Below are 24,856 nucleotides of genomic sequence, written 5' to 3' on the forward strand. Positions count from 1 at the left end.
ACAGTCCTGTCCCTCAAACAGCTTGTAATTTAATTTGGGAGCTGAAACCCACTCAAATGATGTGGCGTAAGAACGGTAACAAGCATTATTTCAGTAAGTGCAAGTTGGCATGGGGTCTCCAAATGACTGGTGTTGAGGGGCTGCTGGGTAGTGGACTCGCAGGAGGGATGTAGTTAATAGAGAAGGCTTGTGTCAGGCGGATATGGCTCCTGGCGTGCCTGGAGCCATGGGCGTGAGCATGGGGAGAATAGGGAAGCACAGATAGAATGACTGCATATGCATGTTGGCAAATTGCTGGGCAGAAAAGGGGTAGGCTCTGAGGGAAGGGTAATGCTTGGAGCTGGCCTGTGCTGCCCTTGGGCTGTCAGTGGGTAGGGGCTGCCAGGAGGGAGGCTTGAGCAACCGCCCTACTTCTTCATGGTCCCTTTCAGAGGGCACCCTGGGCAGCATCTTAACTTCCCTGGGCAGGAGGATGGGCCATCAGACTGGTACGGGGAATGGTTCCCAGAACTTTAGAAATTGAGTGTAAGTGTTTGCTTGAGTCAGCACACCTCTCTCCACTCTCCACTTCCCAAAAGCCTAGATCAAAGTGAACTTGGAGATGAGATCATCTCTTACGTTTCCTCAGTTTGGGAGTCCTGTTAGAGCTATTTGTGGCTTTTTCTAGAGCTCAATTTTGCAAACAAAAATCTTAGACCTGAAATTGGACAAGCCATTATCCTTACTTACCTGAATACCTTACAGATTCATTTTCTAAAAATTAAAAATTAAAAGATCTGAGTGATCCCACAGTGGCCAGGAAAAGACTTCCATGAAATAATTACTTGAGGAATGTGGGAAGTGGACTCACACTCTACAGTAGGCAGGTGTGAAAGTAGTTTGCTTATTTAATGTGACATCTGAAGGGTTTGTATAGGGGTTAGAGTTTTTTTTTTAAATTTATTTATTGATTTATGGCTGTCTTGGGTCTTCGTTTCTGTGCGAGGGCTTTCTCTAGTAGCGGCAAGTGGGGGTCACTCTTCATCGCGGTGCGCGGGCCCCTCACTATCGCGGCCTCTCTTGTTGTGGAGCACAGGCTCCAGACGCGCAGGCTCAGTAATTGTGGCTCACGGGCCTAGTTGCTCCGCGGCATGTGGGATCTTCCCAGACCAGGACTCGAACCCGTGTCCCCTGCATTGGCAGGCAGATTCTCAACCACTGCGCCACCAGGGAAGCCCGGGGTTAGAGTTTTATTTTGCCCACTTCATTGAAACTGTAAACTGAAAGGGCAGGGCCTGTCTCTATTTAATTTGCTTCTGTAGAGATACTTAATGCCACTTAATGATAGCTAAGATAATTGTATGAGGAAATCAAGTGGTCACCATAAGTTATGTCTAGAAATGTGGAGGGACATTAATTTTTTAACAGTCAAGGTCTTGAAAATTAGCTTTTTAAAAATATTGACCATCTGATCAGTTTGTTAGAACACTTTGCAGTAGCACAAACAAGCTATTTTTTCCTGAACAACTGTGATGATATTGCTATTTACCAATGTGAAGATGAAATTGAGTCAGCTCCCTATCCCTCATGTTTCCCTACCTCTTCATAAATTCAGCAATTCCTTTGCTGGTTGTCTTTTTCAGAAGTATCCAGGAGTTTTCTTTAGCCTCAACTCCTCTGTCCTACCCCATGAAAGTACAGGTTATTTTAGGGGCAAATGCCTCATTTCTTATGGAACTGGCCCAACCCTGTCAGGGACATCAAAAGAGAAGTGCATGATGCAGCACACATCCTGACCCTCAGGCATTGTCTCTATTCAAAGTCTGTTTTGTACTTTGTGGAGCATTAACTCTAAATGAGTTTTGGGTTCTTTTTAATAAATTTATTTATTTATTATTTTTGGCTGCGTTGGGTCTTCCTTGCTGCGCGCGGGCTTTCTCTAGTTGTGGCGAGCGGGGCTACTCTTTTGTTGCAGTGTGCGGGCTTCTCATTGCAGTGGCTTCTCTTGTTGTGGAGCACGGGCTCTAGGCGCATGGGCTTCAGTAGTTGTGGCACACAGCTCAGCAGTTGTAGCTTGCGGGCTCTAGAGCACAGGCTCAGTAGTTGTGGCGCATGGGCTTAGTTGCTCCGTGGCATGTGGGATCTTCCCGGACCAGGGATTGAACCCATGTCCCCTGCGTTGGCAGGTGGATTCTTAACCACTGCACCACCAGGGAATTCCTGTACAATTCAATTTTTTAAAATGTTTATGAAATACTTTAGTTGGACAGGATATTAGAGATCAATTAACTCTCCCTGTAATACAAACAATCCCTTTTGTAGCATCTCTGCTAGTTGGCATCTTGCTTGACTGTTTATAGTGTTTATGGTCCTTACTTTGAGAGTCTTTCCCACTATAGGAAAACTCCACATAATAAGAAGTTAATTTACCTAAATCTCCCTCCCTGTCATTTATAACTATAAGCTTTCAACCTATTTGATGAAGCTACATTCAATGTTTATTTTAACATTTTATTATACATGGTAATTACTTGTGATGGTACAAATGAAGGAATACAAATACATGTGTGACTGCCTGAAAGAAAATGATGAGAATATACATAATTACGTTTTAGGAGAGGGAGAGGACGTAGGGGACTGAGATTTTTCTCTCAATGGAGTGGCAGAGAAGAAAGAATATTAGACTATGGGCTAGATTAAATGTACTTCCAGGGAATCTTTTTCTTATCTAAGTTAGTCTAATGGAGGTAGAGAAGGAGGTGCTACATCTGAAGTAAGGTATATTAATGAAAAAAAGAAAATTAGTTCTAATGCATTTCATAGTCAGTATTTTAGAGGCAAATACAGTGAATAAGGCAAAGTGTAGGTAAACTCTGATATGGAACATTTCTAGAAACCACATCTAAAATTAGGCCACTAAAGGGAGCATTCTTTTTACTTTGTATTTCGGTCTCTTAGGAGGTTGGTGGAGAGTGGTGAGGCACCCTGTAAAGTAGGAAGTACACGGACTTGTTGAACAGCGTCCTGTGGACAGATCACTGAAATGCTGGGGGGCAAAAAGGAAGACTGGCTCTCAGTGGGAGAGGAAAACATGGACTGCACATCATGTTTTCTGATCTTCTTGATGAATGACACCTCCGTTCTAATGGTTGTTGGAGGATGACTACTGAAAATTTTGCTATTTTCTTCTTTTTAGCTGGAATGGGTACTAGGAAAAGAGTTCATGCGTTTGTCCGTGTCAAACCTACTGATGACTTTGCTCATGAAATGATCAAATATGGAGGTGACAACAAAGTAAGTACAGTGTGTTTGCCTTCACCTGCCTGGGCATCTCTCTGTCCCTCCTCACTACAACCTCTAAGGTTTCCAAGCAACCTTTTAAGGACCAAGACAGAATTGGTAGAAGTTCAGATGGAATCTAGAGTCATTCAAGGCCAAAGCACTCCCCCACAATGCTGTTGATGAGGAAACTCATGAAACTCCCATTTTTAATGGGAGTAGGTCCTTGTTGGCTATCCATTTAAGATACAGCAGTGTGTACATGTCAATCCCAAAATGGGAAAAGAATTTGAAAAAGAATAGATAGATGTATAACTGAATCACTTTGCTGTACACCTGAAATTAACACAACATTGTTAATCAACTATACTCCAATATAAAATAAAAATTTTAAAAAAAAAGTTTACCTTTATCCTTATATCTGACACAGGAAGCTGACATTTGTCCACACTCATAAAACTTTCTGGTGATCAGATCTCCCAGGAAGTACAATAGGAATGTCTTCAGATGATTATTATTAAACTTACCAAAGGGAGGGAGAAACTCTTACGGAGAGAACTGGAAAGATCTATCCATCCCCCTGTCCCCACCACTGTCCTGACAACTCTTCTGAAGGCTGTGACAGGCTTAGGACACCTCGAGACTATGGGATGTTTTCATTCAGCAAACATTTGTGGATCTACTATGGGCAGCATGGAGACATTAAGAGAGGAATTCAAAGGCCAACTTCTCAAGGTTCGGAAGTCCTAGCAGTCAGAAAGAAACTCACATGCAGCGCTGTGAAGTGCACCCTGCTGGACATGGATTCAGCGACCACTGAAGCACAGAGCATTTAATGTATGAATAGACCAAGCCTTTCTCTGTTGATCTTAGTTTTTCTGCATGTGGCTGTGTCTTGGCTTCTGGACTAGGGCAGCCAGTATAAGATTCCAGTGAGAGTCTGTTTACATCAGAAGTTCCCATTTCGAAGATTGGAATCTACCATTGACCTAACCCAATATGTTTCTAAACTAGCTGCTGCCACAGTGGCTTGCTATGGAGGGATCTAAAACTCTAAAACAATTTTTTAGAAATCTTTGCATCTAAAAGTCTGCTGATTACAAGTAGGTAGTCACCCTCAATTTAATACCAGTGAGTAACTGTGTCTGAGGAGTCCAGAGCCTTTCCTGTGGCTATCATTTCATCCTTGCTCACATTAGCCCATAGCGTGTGTGTGGAAGTAAGTGCTCACCACAGTGCTGAGGGAGGCCTCACCGCCAGTCACCAGGGAGACGGGGCTCAAGCCCAGGCCTCTGTCACCAAGCCCGCTATTCTCTCTGGCCTAATTCAAGGCCTCCCTGTGCTTATTGAATTTATCTAAAGCTTGTTTAATGTGATAAATATTGATATGTGATAAATATGCTTGACCCCATATCAGAAATGGGGGAACCAAGACAGACAGCACCCTGAACACTAGGGTGAGATGTGCTGAAACCAGCAAGTGCTCCAGTCTCCTGATCCTTCCACCTTGAGGGTGTGTGGCCTCCCTGCAGTGCCTTCCTTCCCAGCTCCCAAAGGTCGTTCAGAATACATGCAAGTCCCTGTTCTTCCTAAAGTTTACCTCCTCTGTTTCCTCCAGGTCAGGCCTTGGCTATCAGTGACTTTTTTATACCAGTTTCTTAACAAGTATCTCTCTCTCTTCCTAGACCATTGATATTCACTTAAAAAAAGATACTCGGAGAGGAGTTGTCAATAACCAGCAGACAGACTGGTCATTCAAGCTGGATGGAGTTCTCCATGATGCCTCCCAGGACTTGGTTTATGAGACAGTCGCAAAGGATGTGGTTTCTCAAGCCCTCAATGGCTATAATGGTAATTTAGTTGATTAACTGTTGTTTTACATAAGAACCTGTGGAACCCCCGCCCACCCAGGAAGAGGTACAAGTATCTTATGGTGAATAAAATACAACTTCACTTACTAACTTTTGTTTGATTATTTGTCTGTCTCCATGTTCTTATGGTGGAAAACTTATTTGCTTGGTGATATTGTGGGCATGGCTTGATCCATGGTCCTGGGATCCTACCTTCATAGGAAGATTAAATGACCCTGACTCTCTGTAGGTCATGGGGATTCAACTATTATCCCGTTTCAAATCCCCTGAATATTAGTTTTGAACATAACGTCTTTATGATAAATTTGATGGAGTCAAAACATTTTTCTCTTGGCTACCTGCTAGGAGATATTTCCATTCATTCTACCAGCACAATCAATCTATTCTATTGTAGTATAGTATTATTTACACATATCACTAAAGACTTGAGTACAGTTTGACTTTCTTAAAAGCTTAACTAAAAAGCTTTTTTAACAAATTAGAATTTATTGGGAAATTTTTACAAACTAGTTCACTCTAAGACTGTTTCAAAATCTTTTTTAAAAAATATTTATTTATTTATTTATTTATTTGGCTGCACCAGGTCTTAGTTGTGGCATGTGGGATCTAGTTGCCCGACCAGGGATCAAACCTGCCCCCCCCCCGCATTGGGAGCACAGAGTCTTAGCCACTGGACCACCAGGGAAGTCCCTTAAAATCTTAAAAGGGACTTTTAAGGGAAGGGAACTTCCCTGGCGGTCCAGTGGTTAAGACTCTGTGCTTCCACTGTAGGGAGGGCGGGTTTGATCCTTGGTCGGGGAACTAAGACCCCGTATGCCATGTGGCGTGACCAAAAAAAAAAAAAAAAAATCCATAGAAAAAAATATGTCACAGTCTGTAGACTTTGCCCATCTGGTGGCTTCTGACTAGAATGTTCCCTGTTTGCAAGTTTTAGGTCTTCTGCTTAAAAGTCCATTGAGTGTAGATGCCTAAACGTTGTAATGTATCCTGTGTGTGATATAGAGCTACGGTCCCCATTGGTCCTGAGGGGATGTGGCCCTGAGGAAGTAGAGACAAAGGAGCTAAGGCCCGGGGAGGCTAAGAGTCGTGGGCTCTGAGTGCTGTGGAGCCACAAATGGGCTCTGAGTCCCAGCTGAACTGACTCCTTCCTGCACATTTCTGCAGGATTAATAGACACTGCTTCTGACTCCAGCTCAGATGCTGAATTAAGACCCCTTGTGTAAAATCTACCAATCCCAGGAACTAGAGCATTCACGTGGCAAAGGCAAACACTGATTTCCATGGCCCAGCATTGCCCGGGCAGATCTGCTTTGTAAATGCCCAGAAGCAGCCTTTGGGTTGGGTCTGGCTCAGGCTGCTCAAGCCAGGAAGAAAAGCAGGTGGGAACCGGAGCCCAGGGTGACTGGTTTGTGTCCCAGAGCCTGGTGATGGTAGACCTAAAGCACGAGAGAGGTGCAAGTGAAAGTCTTCCCAGAGAGGGCAATGGGACAGATCAGGGCTTGGTCATGGTGTTCCATTTCTGAAAGTGGCCTGGGACCAACTAGCAGCCCTTTAGTCCAGTGGAAACTTGCAGTCTACAAAGAATTCCCACCACTAACAGAAAATGCCCTTCTGACTCCCATCTCTTCCTGGGGATTTTGAAAGCCCTTCTTTCCTCCTGCCTGGGCTGCCCTGCAGGGAGGCCAAGCCCTGAGAGCCTGGCTGTTCATGATCTTGCTAAAGAAGGGCTGAGTTCAATGCTCTTATCTCCCTCATCTTTCTAGGAAAATTCCCAGTTCCTCTGTTCCCTGGAATTCCCTGCTCTCCTCAGAAGCCCTAGGATCAGATCCCCTCGTGGGAGAGGAAGCAGTAGAGCACTACATGGACCACAGATTCAGAGCAGCTGTCTGTGTTTTGACCATTTGTATCCCTGTTTCCCTGCTCACCCACCCTCCATGGCTGGAATTCCTGCTGTCCTTGGCTGCTCCTGATGGCCACCTTCACACTAGGGTTCTGGTTGGCACTGGGCATGCTGGGGGATGGGAGAGCTATCCTTGGAGCTGTTTTTCTGGATGTCACCAAGACGTGTTTTGAAATGTTTGCAGGCACCATCATGTGTTATGGGCAGACGGGAGCTGGCAAGACATACACCATGACGGGGGCAACTGAGAATTACAAGCACCGGGGGATCCTCCCTCGTGCCCTACAACAGGTAGAGAGTGGGCCCGTGGGTGGGATGCCACACAGGTCCCCTCTTTCTACCATACATGCTGCCCATCCCAGGAGAGCTCCTGGAGACAGTGGGGTCTAGCCTCAAAGGAGTTGCGGCCTGTAGGGGAGACAGGTTACCCAGGGTGGGGTGTGTGTGTGTGTGTGTAAACCAAGAGTTTAGGTTCCAGGCTCTGACCTACGCCCATGCTGAGCCTGTTTCCTCATTTGTTAAAGAGGGAGTCAGATGTGCTGACTGGCTTCTTGCTGCTCTGATGGTCTGTGACCCTGTAATTGAGGATTTGGAGGTCCTAATCCTGTTCCTTCCTGGTTTTAATGAGGGAGATATGAACCATTGCAGAGCTTCCTTACTGGCCTGCTCTGGTTTCTTGCACCACCACAGCCCCAGAAAGAGCAAAGGGAAGAAGCAGGGCACGACATGAGCTTTCAGGACCGAGTCAGCCTTGGGGGTCTGGGAAGTGTGACTGAAGACAGGACAGATGGGCCTTCCTTCAGAGTCTGCTAGCCTGCGTTCTGCGTTCACCTCTTTTTGAAGGTGGGAGGGAAAGGACTTTTCCCTAAAAAGCATCTTGAGGTTTTATAGCCCTGTGCTGTAAGAAGTGTAGATGTCCCTCTAGTGTGTAACCATCCATGCGATAATTTCTTGAAGCAATAGCCTTAACCTCCCACTGTCAACGCTTCAGTATCTCAGCATCTTAGACTTTATAGTCTAGCCCAGCGCTGCCCAATAGAAATATAATGTAAGTCACATATGCAATTTTAGGTTTTCCAATAGCCGTATTTAAAAAAGTAAAACAAGTGAAATTATTTTAAAATAATATGTAATATATGATATATAATAATATATTTTATTTAACTCAATATAGCCAAAATATCATTTCCACATGTAATCAATATGAAAATTATTGAGATATTCTACATTCTTTTTCTTTATACTGAGTCTTTGAAATTTGGTATGTATTTTACATTTACAGCCCATTTCTATTTAAGACACTAAATATTCATCAGAAAGAGTTGCTCTGTATTTAGAGTTCATGAAATTTATAGTTGAAAAGGTAGATTTATAAACCCAGGTTGTTCCAAACATACTTAAAAGTTTACCAATAACTGAATTTAGTATCAGTTTTAAATTTTTAGTTAAAATTAAATACAATTTAAAATCCAGTTCCTCATTTGCATGAGCCAGATTTCAAGCGCTCAGGAGCCACCTGTGGCTAGTGTCTAGCATATTGGACAGCACAGATCTAGCCTGTTAGAGCAAGGAGGGGACTTCAGGGATCATCCAGCCCAACTCCCCATATAACAGATAAGAAAGTTAAGGTCTAGAGAGGGGAAAAGACCAGCCCAAAGTCACCTGCTGATAAGCACTGGGGAGGGTATTAGGAGTCGAGAAGGCTGAGTTGTGGCTTGACTTCTTCCCTTACTAGCTGAGCCACCATAGATGGGTATTGCCCCTGCTCTGCTTCAGTTGCAGTGGCATCATGAGGGTAGAATTAAAAAATGGATGTGAAAGAAGCTTATATGTGGTGAAACCCCACAAAACAAGAGATCTTCACTCCAGAGTCCTTTCTGTTCATCATGCCTCTACTTCTTGAGACTGTACAAGTATTAGCCAATCTGTAAGTCAGGCCTCAAAAAAACTACAAGATGATAATAAATATTGCCCGATAGACTGCAACTACTAATAATTGTTGTTGCTGATGACCATCACACCAACTAGACTGTAAATTCTTCTAGGGCAAGGATTCCCTCCTAAGGTAAGAATTCCCCTAGCACTGGCTGGCCGTTGGAGTTCTGCTCTCAGTGACTGCTGTCCAATCTCCCATCTAGGTTTTTAAGATGATCGAAGAATGCCCCACACAGGCCATCACTGTGCGTGTTTCCTACCTGGAAATCTATAATGAGAGCCTGTTTGATCTCCTGTCCACTCTGCCTTACGCTGAACCCTCGGTCACACCTATGACCATCGTGGAAAGTCCTCAGGGGGTCTTCATTAAGGGCTTGTCGGTCCACCTCACAAGTCAGGAGGAGGATGCGTTCAGCCTCCTTTTTGAGGTGAGGTGATCAAGTCTACGGGTTCCTTCCTCCTTACCTTTCCTCCCTCCTTTCCTTTTTTTTTTCTTTTCCTCCCTCCTTTCCTTTTTTTTTCTTTTCCTCCCTCCTTAGTTTTTTACTTACTTTGATAACCAGAATGAAAATTAATATATGCTTGTTTAGCAAGTTCAGATAGTAATGGAAAATACAGAAGCAAAAAAAAGAATTCACTCATCTGTTTTCTACATATGGCAACAATAATGTGTATTTTGGCTTATTTCCTTCTGGTTTTTTTTCTTGTGAAGTTTTTTCTTTACTTAGTTGAAATTGTCCTTTTTTTTTAGTTAACATTAAATCACAGGCATTTGTGGTATAGAAAAAAAATAAGAATTAATGTCCTTGGTATATAAAAGCTCTTACAAATCAATAAAAAAAATTCCCCGGGATATGTTATTCTTTTAAAAATCATGTAGATTAAAACTCTATGCATTACTGGTGAAATGTAAAATGGTGCAACCATTTTGGCAGTTTCCTAAAAAGTTAAACATTAATTTTATCATAGGACCTAGAACTTCTACTCCTAGAAATCTACCCAAGAGAAGTGAAATGTGCACACAAAGACTTGTACACAAATATTCATATTAAGATTATTCATGGGACTTCCCTGGTGGCTCAGGGGTTGGGAGTCCGCCTGCCAGTGCAGGGGACATGGGTTTGATCCCTGGTCCGGGAGGATCCCACATGCCGCCGAGCAACTGAGCCCATGAACCACAACTACTGAGCCTGTGCTGTAGAGCCCGCGAGCCACAACTACTGAAGCCCGTGCGCCTAGAGCCGGTGCTCCACAAGCCACCGCAATGAGAAGCCCGTGCACCACGATGAAGAGTAGCCCCCGCTCACCGCAACTAGAGAAATCCCGCACTTAGCAATGAAGACCCAACACAGCCAAAAATAAATTAAAAAAAAAAAAAAAAAAAGATTATTCATAATAGCCAAAGACCGGAAATAACCAAAATATTCATCAACGGAGAATGGATGAACAAAACGTGGTACATCCATACAATGGAAAACTGTTTAGCAATAAAAAGAAATGGAGCACTGATACATGCTACAGCTTGGATGAATCTCAAAAAAATGCTAAGTAAAAGAAATAAAAAAGTTACCTGTTGTATGATTCCATTCATTTGAAATGTCCAGATAACCACATCTATAGAGACAGAAAGCAGATTAGTAGTTGCCTGGGGGAGGGGACAGGAAGTGACTGCAAATGGGCCTGAGAGAACTTTTTGGAGTGATACAACATTTTAAAAATAGAGTTGTGGTGATGGTTGCACAACCCTGTAATTTTACTGATTTTAAAAATCATTGAATTGTATACTTAAAACAATGAGTCTTATGGTGTTTAAAATATATGTCAGGGACTTCCCTGGTGGTCCAGTGGCTAAGACTCCACACTCCCAATGCAGGGGGCACGGATTCAGTCCCTGGTTGGGGAACTAAGATCCCGCATGCCACGCGGGACAGCCTAACAAAATATATATATATATATATATATATATATATATATATGTGTGTATATATATATATATATATATATATATATGTATGTATATTTATGTCAAATAAAACTTTTTTTAAAAAATTTCTATTTATTTATTTATTTATGGCTGTGTTGGGTCTTCATTTCTGTGCGAGGGCTTTCTCCAGTTGTGGCAAGTGGGGCCCGCTCTTCATCGCGGTGCGCAGGCCTCTCACTATCGCGGCCTCTCTTGTTGCGGAGCACAGGCTCCAGACGCGCAGGCTCAGTAATTGTGGCTCACGGGCCCAGTTGCTCCGCGGCCTGTGGTATCTTCCCAGACCAGGGCTCGAACCCGTGTCCCCTGCATTGGCAGGCAGATTCTCAACCACTGCGCCACCAGGAAACCCAAATAAAACTTTTTTTAAAAAAAGCATTTAGGTGTCCTCAGGGGTGATAGAAACCTGGATCCCTTGCATGTACACAGAAGAAGGAGCCTCCCAGGTGGCAGCAATGAGGCATTCTCGTCTTATTGTTGCTCCTAACACTTCACCATGAAGAATGATGTTTGCCGCAGGTTTTTGGTGGCTTAAGTTTAAAGAAGGTCCAAGTTTGTGAAGAGTTTTTTTAATCATGAATAATTATTTATTCATACCCTTTGAAGTAAGCACTCTCCTGACTTGTATGGTAATCATTTCCTTGTCTTCTTTATAGCTTTACCACCTGGAGCATCCCACCTATGTTTCCTCAAGCAGCATAAGTTCCTTTTTTGGAAATTTATATACAAGGAATCACGTAGGATGAATTCTGTCTTATTTCTTTTACCTTTTATCTACTTTTTATGTGTAGTTCATCTGATGTTGCTGTATATTTTTCACTTTCATCATATTACATTGTGTGAATATACTACAATTTAGTTATCCATTCTACTTCTGATGGACAGTTGGGTTTTCCTAGATTGGGTGTATTTCAGACACAGCCACTAGGAACGAGAACTAGCAACATTCTTGTATGTATATCTGGTGCACATAAGCGTGAATTTCTCTAGGTAAAATCAAGAACTGTAATTGCTGAGTCATACAGTGTGTGTGTCTTAAGCTTTCTTAAATGATACCAACTATTTTCCATAATGGTATACTCCTACAACAGGTTATCAGAATTCCCATTATTCTGACCCTAAAATCTTGACCAATCTGGCTGGTGTGTAGTGTTTCCCACTGTGGTCCCACTCATTGGTTTATATTTCCCTGATTACCAGTGAGATTAAGGACCTTATTATGTGTTTATTGACCATTTGGATTTCCCTGTTCATGTCTTTTGTTTATTTTCTTTACAGATGTCTTTTTTCTCCTTATTTGTTTGTATAAATTCTTTATATATTCTGAAAACTAGTTCTTTTTTCAGTTGTGTGTATTACAATGTTTTCTATTTCCTGTGACTTTTTTTTTCTCTTGATGTGTTATTTGATGAACAAAAATTCTTAATTTTAGGTTAGTTGAATGTGTATAAATTTCTTGTTTTGGCTTTTTGTGTAAAGAGCATATGAGAGGATTTTTAAAAATTTACTCTGACAGTCTTTATCTTTTAAGCGAAGCACTTCCTTCCATTTGCACTTAACGTAGTTACTGAAATACTTGGGTTTAAATCTGTCATTTGATTGTGTGGTCTTTGTCCCATTTATTTTTCTTACCTGTTTTGCCTTCTTTTTCATTGGATATTTTTTTATTATATTTGTTTCCCTCTTTACTAGTTTGGAAGTTATATATTCGTTCATATTTATATTTTCTCTCTCGTTTTTCCTAGAAATAACAACTTGCATAGTTAATGCACACACATACAGACATACATACACAAATAAGTTGTATAACTGGTGAAATCTGAATAAGCTCTGTGGATTATACCAATGTCAACTTCTTGGTTTTGACATTGTACTACCGTTTTATAAGATGTTAATCAGGGCTTCCCTGGTGGCGCAGTGGTTGAGAATCCGCCTGCCAATGCAGGGGACACGGGTTCGAGCCCTGGTCTGGGAGGATCCCACATGCCACGGAGCAACTAGGCCCGTGAGCCACAATTACTGAGCCTGCGCATCTGGAGCCTGTGCTCCGCAACAAGAGAGGCCACGATAGTGAGAGGCCCGCGCACCGCGATGAAGAGTGGCCCCCGCTTGCCACAACTAGAGAAAGCCCTCGCACAGAAATGAAGACCCAACACAGCCATAAATAAATAAATAAATAAATAAATAAATAAATATTTAAAAAAAAAAAAGATGTTAATCATAGGGAGAGGCTGAGTAGAAGGTAGAGAGGACCTCCCTGTATATTTCTTCCAAACGTTCTATGAATCAAAATAAAATGTTACCTTATCATAACAAATATACTTTGTAATTTGATTATAAGCTCTACTCCCTTGGCCCTTGATCAGTGGGTCTTTTCTGAGGCTTGGGTTGAGACTATATTACTTTAGAGAATAGTTTTTTCTTTCAGGAGCCTAGGGAACATTACCAATCCAGGGTCTCTTTAAATCAGATTTTTTGAAAAACATTTTTATTTATTTTATTTATTTATTTTTGGCTGCGTTGGGTCTTCGTTGCTGCGCACGGGCTTTCTCTAGTTGGGTCTTCGTTGCTGCGCACGGGCTTTCTCTAGTTGCAGCGAGCGGGGGCTATTTTTTGTTGTGGTGCGCAGGCTTCTCATTGCGGTGGCTTCTCTTGTTGTGGAGCATGGGCTGTAGGTGCGCAGGCTTCAGTAGTTGTGGCACGTGGGCTCAGTAGTTGTGACTCGCGGGCTCTAGAGCACAGGCTCAGTAGTTGTGGCGCACGGGCTTAGTTGCTCCACGGCATGTGGGACCTTCCTGGACCAGGGCTTGAACCCGTGTCCCCTGCCTTGGCAGGCAGATTCTCAACCACTGCACCACCAGGGAAGCCCTACAGAGGGGAGAGGGTGTCTGTACTATTGGAGAGGAATTCCAAAGTTACGAATCTCAGAGCTTATATAGGAGCTGGTACATTTACTCCTCTTCCCCTCTGTTAGGATAGAGAGAGATTGCAGCACAGCGTGGGGTGGGGCGGAGGTGGGGGGCGGTGCAGCTAGAGACAGAAAGGGAGAATGAAAGAGAGCATGTGCTTTTATTTTGTAAATCCTCTCTTAGGGAAGGAGGGCAAGGTCTCTACCTGGAAGTTAAGCTTTTGGTTCTGAAGGAGAAAGATCTTATCACCCTTTGAATGTAACAGATGGCTTGGGTGGGGGGATGGGAGTGGAGGGAGGTGAGGGAGGATACAAGTGGCTCTAGGTCTACCACCCTCAGAATGTGAAGAGCAAATGGCTTTGGGAGCAAAAGGAGATATTCTCTATCTTTATAACACGTCAATTTCATTGCTCAGAGAATCACCAAGAAATCCAGCAAGGGCTATCATACAGCACCCCCATCTGCAGGTGCCCTCAGGGCAATAAAAGCATTGGTTCTAGCTTGCAGTTCCTGGATTCCTGCTCCTGCTTTGTGTCTGGCCCTGGGTCCTGACCTTACTTTCTTGCAGTCTCAGCCATGCGTTCAAAAGGAATTTTTAAATATTCTCTCTATCATCTTTAGGTGTTTTGCAGTAGGAAGTTTTCTGAATATTTAGTCCATTGTATTCCTGGAAGGCCCCCTTGATGTTTTGGGCTGTGATACAATGCAAAAGGTGTAGAACTTAGAATTGGGGACTTGGGCTCAAATTCAGGTTTCTTTCAATCTATGAAGCCTTAATGTCGAGCAAATCATTAATCTCTTCAAGCTGCAGTTTGCTAATCTATAAAAGTGGAGACACTGTTTTTAAACCTACCCCAAAACATTGTTATGAGAATCAGATGGGATCAGGCATTTTTTTACATTGAGGTATAATTCGCTTGTAACATTATATTAGTTTCAGGTGTACAACATAATAATTCAATATTTGTATATATTGCAAAATGATCACCATAATAACTCTGGTTAACATCCGTCACCATATATAGTTACACATTTTTTCTGTGTGCTGAGAACTTCTAAGATCTACTGTCTTTGCAACTTTCAAACTTTCAAATATGCAATACAGTATTATTAATAGTCACCATGCTGTACATTACATCCCTGTGATTTATTTTATAAATACTCTGAAGTGGAATTGCTGAATCATATGGTAGTTCTATTTTAAAATTTTTGAAGAGGGCTTCCCTGGTGGCGTAGTGGTTAAGAATCCGCCTGCCAATGCAGGGGACACGGGTTCGAGCCCTGGTCCCGGAATATCCCACATGCCGTGGAGCAACTAAGCCCGTGTGCCACACTACTGAGCCTGCACTCTAGAGCCCGTGAGCCACAACTACTGAGCCCGTGAGCCACAACTACTGAAGCCTGTGCACCTAGAGCCTGTGCTCCGCAACAAGAGAAGCCACTGCAATGAGAAGCCCACGCGCTGCAACAAAGAGTAGCCCCCGCTTGCCGCAACTAGAGAAAGCCCGCGTGCAGCAACGAAGACCCAGCACAGCCGAAAATAAATAAATAAATTTATAAAACAACAACAACAACAAACTATTTGTCAGCATTCTCCTGGCTGCATAACATTCCATTATACAGCTAGACCATTCCCTAATTGTTGGATATGTAGGTTGGTTATGATTCAATATTCATGAACATTTTTAAGCCTCTTAATTCTTATTGCTGCTTTGCTTTTCAGAAAGCTATTATACAGGAAATTCCCTGGCGGTCCAGTGGTGAGGACTTGGCGCTTTCACTCACGAGGGCACGGGTTCAGTCCCTGGTCGGGGAACTAAGATCCCACAAGCTGCATGGTGTGGCCAAAAAAAAAAAGAAAGAAAGAAAACTATTATACAAATTCACACATCTCTAGCAGTGAGTGAAAGTATAGGTCTGGACTCCAATTTGTCTTCTATTCTACTAGTTTATAAATGAGATTTCCCTGGAAGGCCTGGCTGATAGCAGTGATATAAATATCATTTCTGCATAATTGAAAAATGATCCAAATGCCATGTTATTTTAATATTTCAAAACGTTGTCTGTGTTTTCCGTCTTCTTCAGGGAGAGACCAACAGGATTATAGCCTCCCACACAATGAACAAGAACTCATCTAGGTCACACTGCATTTTCACAATCTACGTGGAGGTAAGTGCAAGCTCTTTGAAGAGCCGAGAGGGGTGGTCGATTCCCATGGGGCCTGCTCAGTAAGAACCTTCTCCCTGTGACAGTTTAACCTCTTTTTGGGTGTTTCATAGGCCCATTCGCGGACCTTATCAGACGAAAAGTACATCACTTCCAAAATTAACTTGGTGGATCTAGCAGGCTCGGAGAGGCTGGGGAAGTCTGGGGTAAGTGGGGGAGCAGGAAATTCTTCCTCAAGAAGCCACAGCTCTGTTTCCGGCTTAGTTTCTGTGCACCTAGGCCGTCCCTCATTGGGCATTCGTGAGTACCATCCCGAGCTAGGCACAGTGGAGCTGGAGGGACAGAACTAGCAGAGGTGAAACAGAGAGGCAGTTCCTACCTGGCAGGATTTTTGTAAACATTAAATGAGATGATGGCTCCTAAATTCTTAGCAAAGTGCCTGGCACTCAGTCAGTGCTCAGTCAATGCTCCATGCTCGTATTAGCGTTTCTCTATGTATCAGTGTGAGTGTTCACACAATGAATATTTGCATTAATTTTTCATCTCACATAAATATTCATGTGAGCGTATTAACGTAAGTATTCACAAGAGCATTCAGATGAGCATTCCTATGTGTATTCGTATTAATGTTTGTATTTGTGTATTGAATGAATGTATATTCCCAGGATTATTTGCTCAAGTATCTGCACAAATATTCCCATGTGTATTCATAATAGTGTGACTCTTAAGGGAGTATTCATATATTCACATAAGTATTCATATTCACATGAGCATTCATTCATAAGAATATTTGCACGAGTGTTCCTGTGAGTGTTCCCATTAGCCCAAGGTGGATACAATACAATCCCATGACAGGGAGAGAAGACCTGGTTCTGGGAAGGAGGCTCTGGCCTGGCCACAGACCTGCAGTGTTCTTTGTGGGGCAGCCTCTCCACTTGGTCTGATGAGGAACTGACCTTTGGTTTGTAGTCTGAGGGCCGAGTCCTGAAGGAAGCCACCTACATCAACAAGTCGCTGTCATTCCTGGAGCAGGCCATCATTGCCCTCGGGGACCAGAAGCGAGACCACATCCCCTTCCGGCAGTGCAAGCTCACCCACGCCCTGAAGGATTCCTTAGGTGAGGGTGTGGTTGGTGCACAGCGGGGACAGACAGGCCTGGCATGTCTGTTACTGGTGATAATGGAATTGCTCCCTCCTGGTGGCATGGACTTACCTGCAGCCTTTTCACAGTGACCTCAGGCACACCTGGAAAGGCAGAATCAAGCACAGTGCCCTCTCATGTCCCCCATGCCATTGTCTTCACTCCTCAGAACCTTTGCTTAAGCTTTTGCCTCTACCGGAAGTACCTTCTCATTTCCCCTCTTCCCTGAACCAGCTGGCAGAATCCTTCATCACCTTGAAGACCAAGGTGGAGGGCTTCTCCTGTGATGTCTTCCTTTCCCTGACTGAGGAGCTGGGGCTGTGTCTTGTTATCCTTGTGTTCCCAGGCTTTCGCATTGGGCCCAGTGGCATGGTGGTTGGTGTGTGATTATTAACTGAGTGCTCCCCCCAACCCCCCCCCCCCCCGTAAGCAAAGCCCTGGCCTAGAGGCCTCTGCCCTACCCCAGGCCTTCTCTCCTCTGCTTTTCCCCCAGCTCCTCTTTTAGGTACATTTGACAGCCTCTCCTGCTTCTCTTCTTCTTCCCCTTGCCTCCTAGCCTCATGCATGCTTGCGTGTGTCCTCTCTGACCCTGTCTCAGTTAGCTCATGCTGCTAGAACAAAATATCACGGACTGGGTGGCTTAAACAACAGACACCTATTTCTCACAGTCCTGGAACCTGGAAGTCCCAGATCAAGATCTGGCCGGAATGGCTCCCGGTGAAAACTCTCTTCCTGGCCTGTAGATGGCCACTTTCTCGTTGTGTCTTCACATGGCAAAGAGAGAGAGAGAAAGAAAAGAAAGAGATCAGAAAGGGAGACAGAGCTCTGGTCTCTTTCTTTTCTTACAAGGGCACTAATCCCATCATGGGGCTCCACCCTCATGACCTCATGTAAACTTAATTACTTCCTGCAGGCGCCACCTCCATATACCATCACATTGAGGGTTAGGACTTCAACATATGAATTTTGAAGGGACACAGATGTTCCAAGCCCTCCCGCCTCTGCCGCCCACCAGCCTCAAAGGAATCTCTTGGCAGAAAACACACATGGTTCATGACCCTTCTGTGTCCTGCTTTCTGCAGGGGGAAATTGCAATATGGTCCTTGTGACAAACATCTATGGAGAAGCCGCCCAGTTAGAAGAGACGGTATGTAAAGACAGCCAATGCAACTGGGATGGAATTCCTCCTCATGCCTGCCAGGGCTGGGTAAACTGACACAGTAGCTATAGACATGGTCAAGGGTGGAGGGATCCAGGGATGAGTCTGAGCCAAAATTGCTGAAGGGGGCCCAGCCAGGATCCAAATACCAAGTACCAAGGGGCAGAAGCCATGTCAAGGAAGAGGCAAGGCAGGTGGCAAGCTCAGTGTGGGGGCCTATGTGAGGAGAGAAGGCTGAGAGCCAGCTTTGTGGGGCAAGGACTGTGTTTTCTGGCCCATGCCAGGAGTATTTGGCCACTGCAGCGAGGATCTCAGGAAGGAGAGGAAGAAGAAGAAGGTGCAGCGGCTGGATAGGCCCTGGCGGCCATGCTGAGGCCTTGGCTATTCTGCTCCAGGTGGCTGGGGCTGTCACCAGGTTTTAGTAGGAGAGGGCTGTGGCCAGAGTTGTGACTCGGGGAGATTAATCCAGCAGCAGGAAACAGGTGACCCGGGGAGGTGAGAAGCTTATGAGAACCAGAGGCAGGAATACGAAGTGAGCCAGTGACACAGGTGAGTCCACATAGCTAGGCACCCAGGCTGGGACTCCCCGCCTCTCCTCCCTACCCATCCTAAATAAGATAGGTTTGGAAATCTCTCCCTAGACATTTTGCTCAAATGTGGATGTTTGGGGCAAGCTTCAGTCATCTGGAGAATCCACTAGGTGAAACAGGTCATTTCCAGGGACATTGCAGGGCAAGATGCTCCTGCAGGGCCTCCCAGCTTGGTGCATTAGGGACCATCCCAGCTTCCAGGGGGAGTTCTCCTGCCACATACCCAGTGCCCTGGGACTTGGGAGGCCAGAGAGGGGAGCTCCAGCTGACGTGCAGACAGCATCCCCAGAGGAAGCCTTCAGGCACCTACTGGTCTCACAGCATAACAAAGCATGAGTGAACCCCAAGAGGAGTCATATGAATATTGGGCCTCCTGGCTGCCTGGTTAAGAAATACATCCTCCAAGACCATGGAAGACCCTTTCTCCCCTTATCCCCACCCCTGAGATGGTCACACAGGAAGCAGCTCTCCTGGTACCTGCTGTCCTCCAAGGCTTGTGCCCACACCACCTGGGATCTCTGATTAGGACTGAGCCCATAGGAGCCCTAAGGAGCTGCTGGAAGAGTATCGGGGGTTGGGACAAAGGCATATTGGGGGTGTGGAAGCTCATGATTCTCTTCTCCAAATGCTTTAATACTTTAAAACTGTTCCTGTCATGATTTGTGTTGCTTTATGCAGTGACCACGCATGTGTGTATGAGGGAGTCGTGGCCACACTTGCTGCTGTGCTTACAGCAGGAGAGTCTGATTTCACCCTCACACAGAAGCAACTCCAACTAAAATGATAGGGGTCTCTTCCTGAGGGCTCTCTGTGGGCCAGTTCTGTCCAGAGCACATTACATACCTCAGCACTAAGTCTGCCAGTGACCCTGTGAGGCAGGTCTTCCCAACTTTACAGAGAAGTTACAAGACCTGTCTGAGGTTGTGCAGTCAGTTGGTTGGTGGCTGAGCTCTTAACCACTAGGCAAGACTGTCCAATGGAAGAGCCCTTTCAGGCCTTCCTCAGGCTACTTCTGGGTTACCCATCCCCCCTCCAAGTCGGCTTCCCTGTTTCAGGGCTCCGAGTCAGCCCAGCACAGTATGAGGCTGGGATGTCAGGGCTCACTGCCTGCTCCTCACTGCCAGGGAGCAGCCCTCCACTCCTCATGGAACATCAGCGCAGCAGGGTTGTTTCCCAAGTGCCCGCTTCTGTGGCCACCCCATGGGCCCCCAGCCATAATTACCCCTGGCTGGCTGTGCCCCCAGAGGGACTCGGGCAGGACCCCCAGACGTCACTCCATGGGCCCATGGAGCATTCCTCTCTGCAGGGAGACTTGTTTTCTAGTGGAATCCTTTAACCTGTTTTGCGAATATCTCTACTCACAAGTAATTGACCAAGAACCTAGAGGTCTGTCTGATCTGTTTTTCAGCTGTCTTCACTGCGGTTTGCCAGCAGGATGAAGCTGGTCACCACTGAGCCTGCCATCAATGAAAAGTATGACGCTGAGGTACTAAGGGGCTTGTAGGCAGCTATCTCGCTGTGGGGAAGGTGTGTGGGTTTGCTGCCTGGGTCACAAGAGCCTGGCTTCCCTTCCTGCCTTGACCAAAGATACCCATGTGATCCTGGGTCAGTCCCTTTCTGCTCTGGGATAGGCCAGTGTTTAGAGTCCCTTGGGGGCTGCCACAAAGGTGAAAGGGCTAGGTCAGGCCCCCACCCAATTCCTATGTGGGGCTTCAAGGCCTCTGAGTGCCCTGGGCTTCTGCATGAGAGTCCTTAGAGCTAATTGTTTCTGAGCTAAATCAGTGTGGACCATCTCTCAGACTCATCTGGTTAGGTCACTACAGAACCTCTTTCTTCCCAGTCTGAGCAATCCCTCTCAGCAAACAGCTGACCAATCAGAAGAATGATCAGCATCACCAATAGCCAGGGAAATGCAAGTTAAAACCTTAGTGGACCTCTAAAAAAAAAAAAAAAAAAAAAAAACCTTAGTGGAATTCCACCCTCAGACTAGCAAAAATTAGAAATTTTCTGACAATGTAGAAACAATGGTATGTGCAGAAACAGCAATGCTTATTTATTTCTTGTCAAAGTGTAATTGACAACCACTTTGGAGAGCATTTTGGCAACATCTAGTAAAGTAAAAACACATTTACCAATAATTTGGTTTTCCTTTAACATGCTTATGCAATCGTAGTTACTGGAGACAGGAGCATATACATGCCCTAAACCCATGACAAACCAGCTAAACTTTTCAGATTCTAAATCCTGAAGGAAAATAACAGTCCGGGGACTCTGTGGATCTAACCCATGGTTTGGAGGTTGAGGAGGAAGTAGAGCTTAGAGCAGTGGTTCTCAAACTTGAGTGGGTATCAGAATCACCCTGCGGGCTCATTGAACCACAGGTCACTGCACCCGTTCCCAGAGTTCCTGATTCCATCGGTCTGGGGTGGGGGCTGAGGATTCAAATTTCTCATGAGTGTCCCCAGTGCTGTTGCTGCTGCTGTTCTGGACCACACTTGGAGAATGACGGGCACAGTAGTTAAGAGCGCTGGCCCCTGCGTGTGGCTATACTGGTTCAGCAGCCTGCTCTTTCCTTCGTCAGCTGTATAACCTCAGCGAGATACTTATTCTTTCTAAGGCAGGAGTAACAGAGTTCACTCTCAAAGAGATGTGAAGAACAAGATAATGGGTAGGAATCTTTTAGCACAGTGCTGTCATGGAGTAAATGCTCAGGAAATGTTAGCTAGCACTCTAGTCACTTCTGCAGACCAGCAGTATCACTTCTAGGTATATAGTCTAGCAGCATTCTCACATATGCACATAAAGAGACTTATAGAAGATGGTGCTGCACTGCTTGTTGTAATGGTGAAAAGTTAGGAACATGATTAATAGCCTTTAACAGAAGAGTAGCTAAGTAGGTTGCAGAGGGAGGGAGCCAGAGCTAGAGCTGTGAGCATGGATAATCTCTAGTGAGAAAACAACTTGGGGATTGAATGGTGGCATCTCTCGTTTATACCAAGTATAAGAACATACAAAGCAATGCTGATCATCATTAGTGGATAGATGTGTGTACAGAGAAAAAATGTATGGGAGTGAAAAGACCAAACTGAGCAGAGGCTCCTTCTGGATGTCAGGGTGGGGAATGGATTTGGAGTGGGGTAGCCAGGGGCTTCACATTTATCTGAAATGTTTTATTTCTTAAAAAAACAAAAACAAAAACACCTGAAGCCAATATGGTGGCATGCTGTTAAAGTCAGATTTTAGGGTGGTCTTCCCAAGGTTTCATGGCATTATTTTCTATGCTTTTCTGTAGCTTGGAGCTTTTCTTATTTATTTTTCTTATTTTCTTATTTGGTGCTCTCTTAGCTTAGGACTACCACATTACCACCTGTGAACCTGGCTGAGTGGGCGTTGCACCTGGCAGCGAGGGCTTTCATTTTAATGTAATTCCTGTTCTGAAATCTGCACTGTTGTTCCTGGACAGCCAAGTTGCCATGTCACCAAATGCAAATGTGTTTATAATCTTTATGATAAGCATTTTCCTTTATATGTATGAGTTCTCAAGAGAGACCTGGAAAATTATTTTGGTTGTTGCCTTTCCTAGACTGTAGCCTGCATTCCCAGGTTGTTTCCAGCACCATTTTCAGTACTGATACCTCTTTTCAAGGGGGTGGAATAGCTTCTGTAGAGTTTCCTTGGTTGGTGGGGCTGGCTGGAAGGTGAGAGATTGAGTTCCTGATCCACCTCTGCTACCAGCTCTCTGTGGTGAGTTGCTCAGGCTCTGAGCCTCAGGATATTCATCTGTGAACTAGGAGGTTGGACTGATGACTTCCAGCAAGGCTTCCATAGGCTGACCCACTATGTCATTCTGTGATTCTGTGAGGTGGTGTAAGGGTTGTGAGCCACGGGCATAAACAGACAGCAGAGAGACTTGGGGTACCCTACTCTGCCAAGAGGAAGCACACCTGCACGCTGCCGTGGGGTCAAAATAGGGAAAACTCTTAGGCTGATAGCTGCTCACAATCTGGTGTGGACTTAAGCAGAACTCTCTGAATTATCCTCATTATGTTTATGATGGAAACACCTAACCATCAAGGAACTTACATGGGTCTGTGCTGTCTCTGAGGCATTTTTTTTCCATCCAGAAAATGCCCCTGTTTCTTATAAGGGAGTTGGTCAGCCAGGAGGTGCTGCCAGACCCTATTCTGTGGGGTCTTCTGCTTCAGCCCTATTTCCAAGCAGCTTCTTTCCAGTCAGTAGAAGAGGGCAAGTTAGAGGCCACTAAGCTTGCCAGGCAGTAGGAGAAGTGGCTTCCATACTCTCAGGGTGCAGCATAGAGGCTGGTGACCCACAGGAGCAGATGGCTCATTTCCACCATCACCTGATTGGCCCAGAGGTCTAACCTAGCTCCTCATGCCACACTGGACGGAGTCATCCAGCTGGAGGTCCCCAGCAGCTCAGCCAGACTTTTCCTAGCTGGGCATAGCGCATTTTCTAGAGCTGAGATCCCTCAGCTGAGAGGAGGGGATGGAGATGAGTAGGGGCTGGCCACCAGTCCTCTCCCGTTCACCTCACAGGGAGTCCACCTGAAGGACCATCTTGAGGATGCCCAGAGGGGCAGAGTCAGAACCTGGACCCTGGTCATGTGTCTTGAGTTCAGGCTTTGTGCCCTGATTTGCCACTGAGCCACCGGGACACCAGGACCCCTTGCTACAGACTGGTGACAGCTTTGGTCACCAGTCCTGAGAACCAGCTGTCAGGGGCTCCCTCCAGTGGCCATTTTTTGACAACTAAAGGAAGCCCTGTTCACAGTGAAGGTTCTCAGCATGAAGTCCCTTGTGCTTCTTATATGAAAAACACTAGGACAGTATCTATCAAATGTAAAATGACTAAGCAATTCTGCTTCTAGAAATGTATCATTTATTCATTCAGCTAAAATTTATGGAGTACTTACTATGTGCCAGGCACTTTTTGAAGCACTTGGGATGTATCAGTGTACCGACAGAAACACAAATCTCTGTCTTTGAAGAGCTGACAGTCTGCTGGGGGTGGGAGAGATAGATATAATAAGCATAAGAAATCAGTCATTTCTAGATTTGCTATTTACGACAACATGGATGAACCTAGAGGACATTATGCTAAGTGAAATAAGCCAGACACAGAAAGAAAAATACTGCATGATCTCACTTACATGTGGAACCTAACAAAGTCAAATTCATAGAAGCAGAAAGTAGAGCAGTGATTACCAGGAGTGGGTGGGGGCAGGCTGAGAAATGGGGAGATGTTGGTCAAAGGGTACATATTTTTAGTTCTAAGATGAGTTAGTTCTGGGGACCTAATGTATAGCATGGTGACTATAATTAATAGTAGTGTATTGTGTACTGAAAATTTGCTAGGAAAGTAGATCTCAGATGGTCATACCACACACAAAAAAAATGGTAACTAGTGGATATGTTAATTAGCTTGACTGTAGTAATCATTTCACTGTGTACATGTATATCAAAACGTCATGTTGTACACCTTAAATATATATAATTTTTCGTAAAACCAAAATAGGTAAGTTGTAGAGCTTCACTGTCCAATACAGTAGCCACTACTCACATGTGGCTACTGAAATCAGTAAAAATAATTTTTTTGTTTTGGCTGTGCTATGCGGCATGCGGGATCCTAATTCCCCAACCAGGGATCGAACTCGTGCCCACTGCAGTGGAAGTGCGGAGTCTTAACCACTGGACCAGCAGGGAAGTCCCCTGAAATCAGTAAAATTAAATAAAATTAAAAATTCACTTCCTTGGTCCCACCAGTCACATTTTAAGTGTTCAATAGCTTTATGTGGCTTGCAGCACAAACACAGAACATTTTCATCATTACAGCAAGTTCTATTAGACAACACTGCTCTAGGGTATGTTCTATGAAAGAAAAGTAGAGCAAGATGTTAAAAAAGAGTGGTGTGAGGGTGGGGAGGGG

At 44.6% G+C, this 24,856-nt stretch overlaps 1 protein-coding gene across 4 annotated transcripts in view; it reads left to right on the top strand.

Moving 5' to 3' along the window:
* The window catches only part of KIF9 (kinesin family member 9), a 48,695-nt gene that overhangs the window by 1,390 nt on the left and 22,449 nt on the right, over positions 1 to 24,856 (top strand). For all 4 annotated transcript variants that reach the window (XM_007168840.3, XM_057554661.1, XM_057554659.1 and 1 more), the window contains exons 2-10: positions 3,176 to 3,273; positions 4,944 to 5,109; positions 7,214 to 7,320; positions 9,168 to 9,392; positions 15,940 to 16,023; positions 16,134 to 16,226; positions 16,990 to 17,137; positions 18,244 to 18,308; positions 20,319 to 20,396. In XM_007168840.3, the coding sequence (XP_007168902.2) occupies positions 3,181 to 3,273; positions 4,944 to 5,109; positions 7,214 to 7,320; positions 9,168 to 9,392; positions 15,940 to 16,023; positions 16,134 to 16,226; positions 16,990 to 17,137; positions 18,244 to 18,308; positions 20,319 to 20,396 (1,059 nt within the window). In that variant the 5' untranslated portion in view covers positions 3,176 to 3,180. The remainder of the gene's footprint in view (positions 1 to 3,175; positions 3,274 to 4,943; positions 5,110 to 7,213; positions 7,321 to 9,167; positions 9,393 to 15,939; positions 16,024 to 16,133; positions 16,227 to 16,989; positions 17,138 to 18,243; positions 18,309 to 20,318; positions 20,397 to 24,856) is intronic.

Source organism: Balaenoptera acutorostrata, chromosome 10 (genome assembly GCF_949987535.1).
Source record: "Balaenoptera acutorostrata chromosome 10, mBalAcu1.1, whole genome shotgun sequence".
NCBI classification, from domain to species: domain Eukaryota; kingdom Metazoa; phylum Chordata; class Mammalia; order Artiodactyla; family Balaenopteridae; genus Balaenoptera; species Balaenoptera acutorostrata.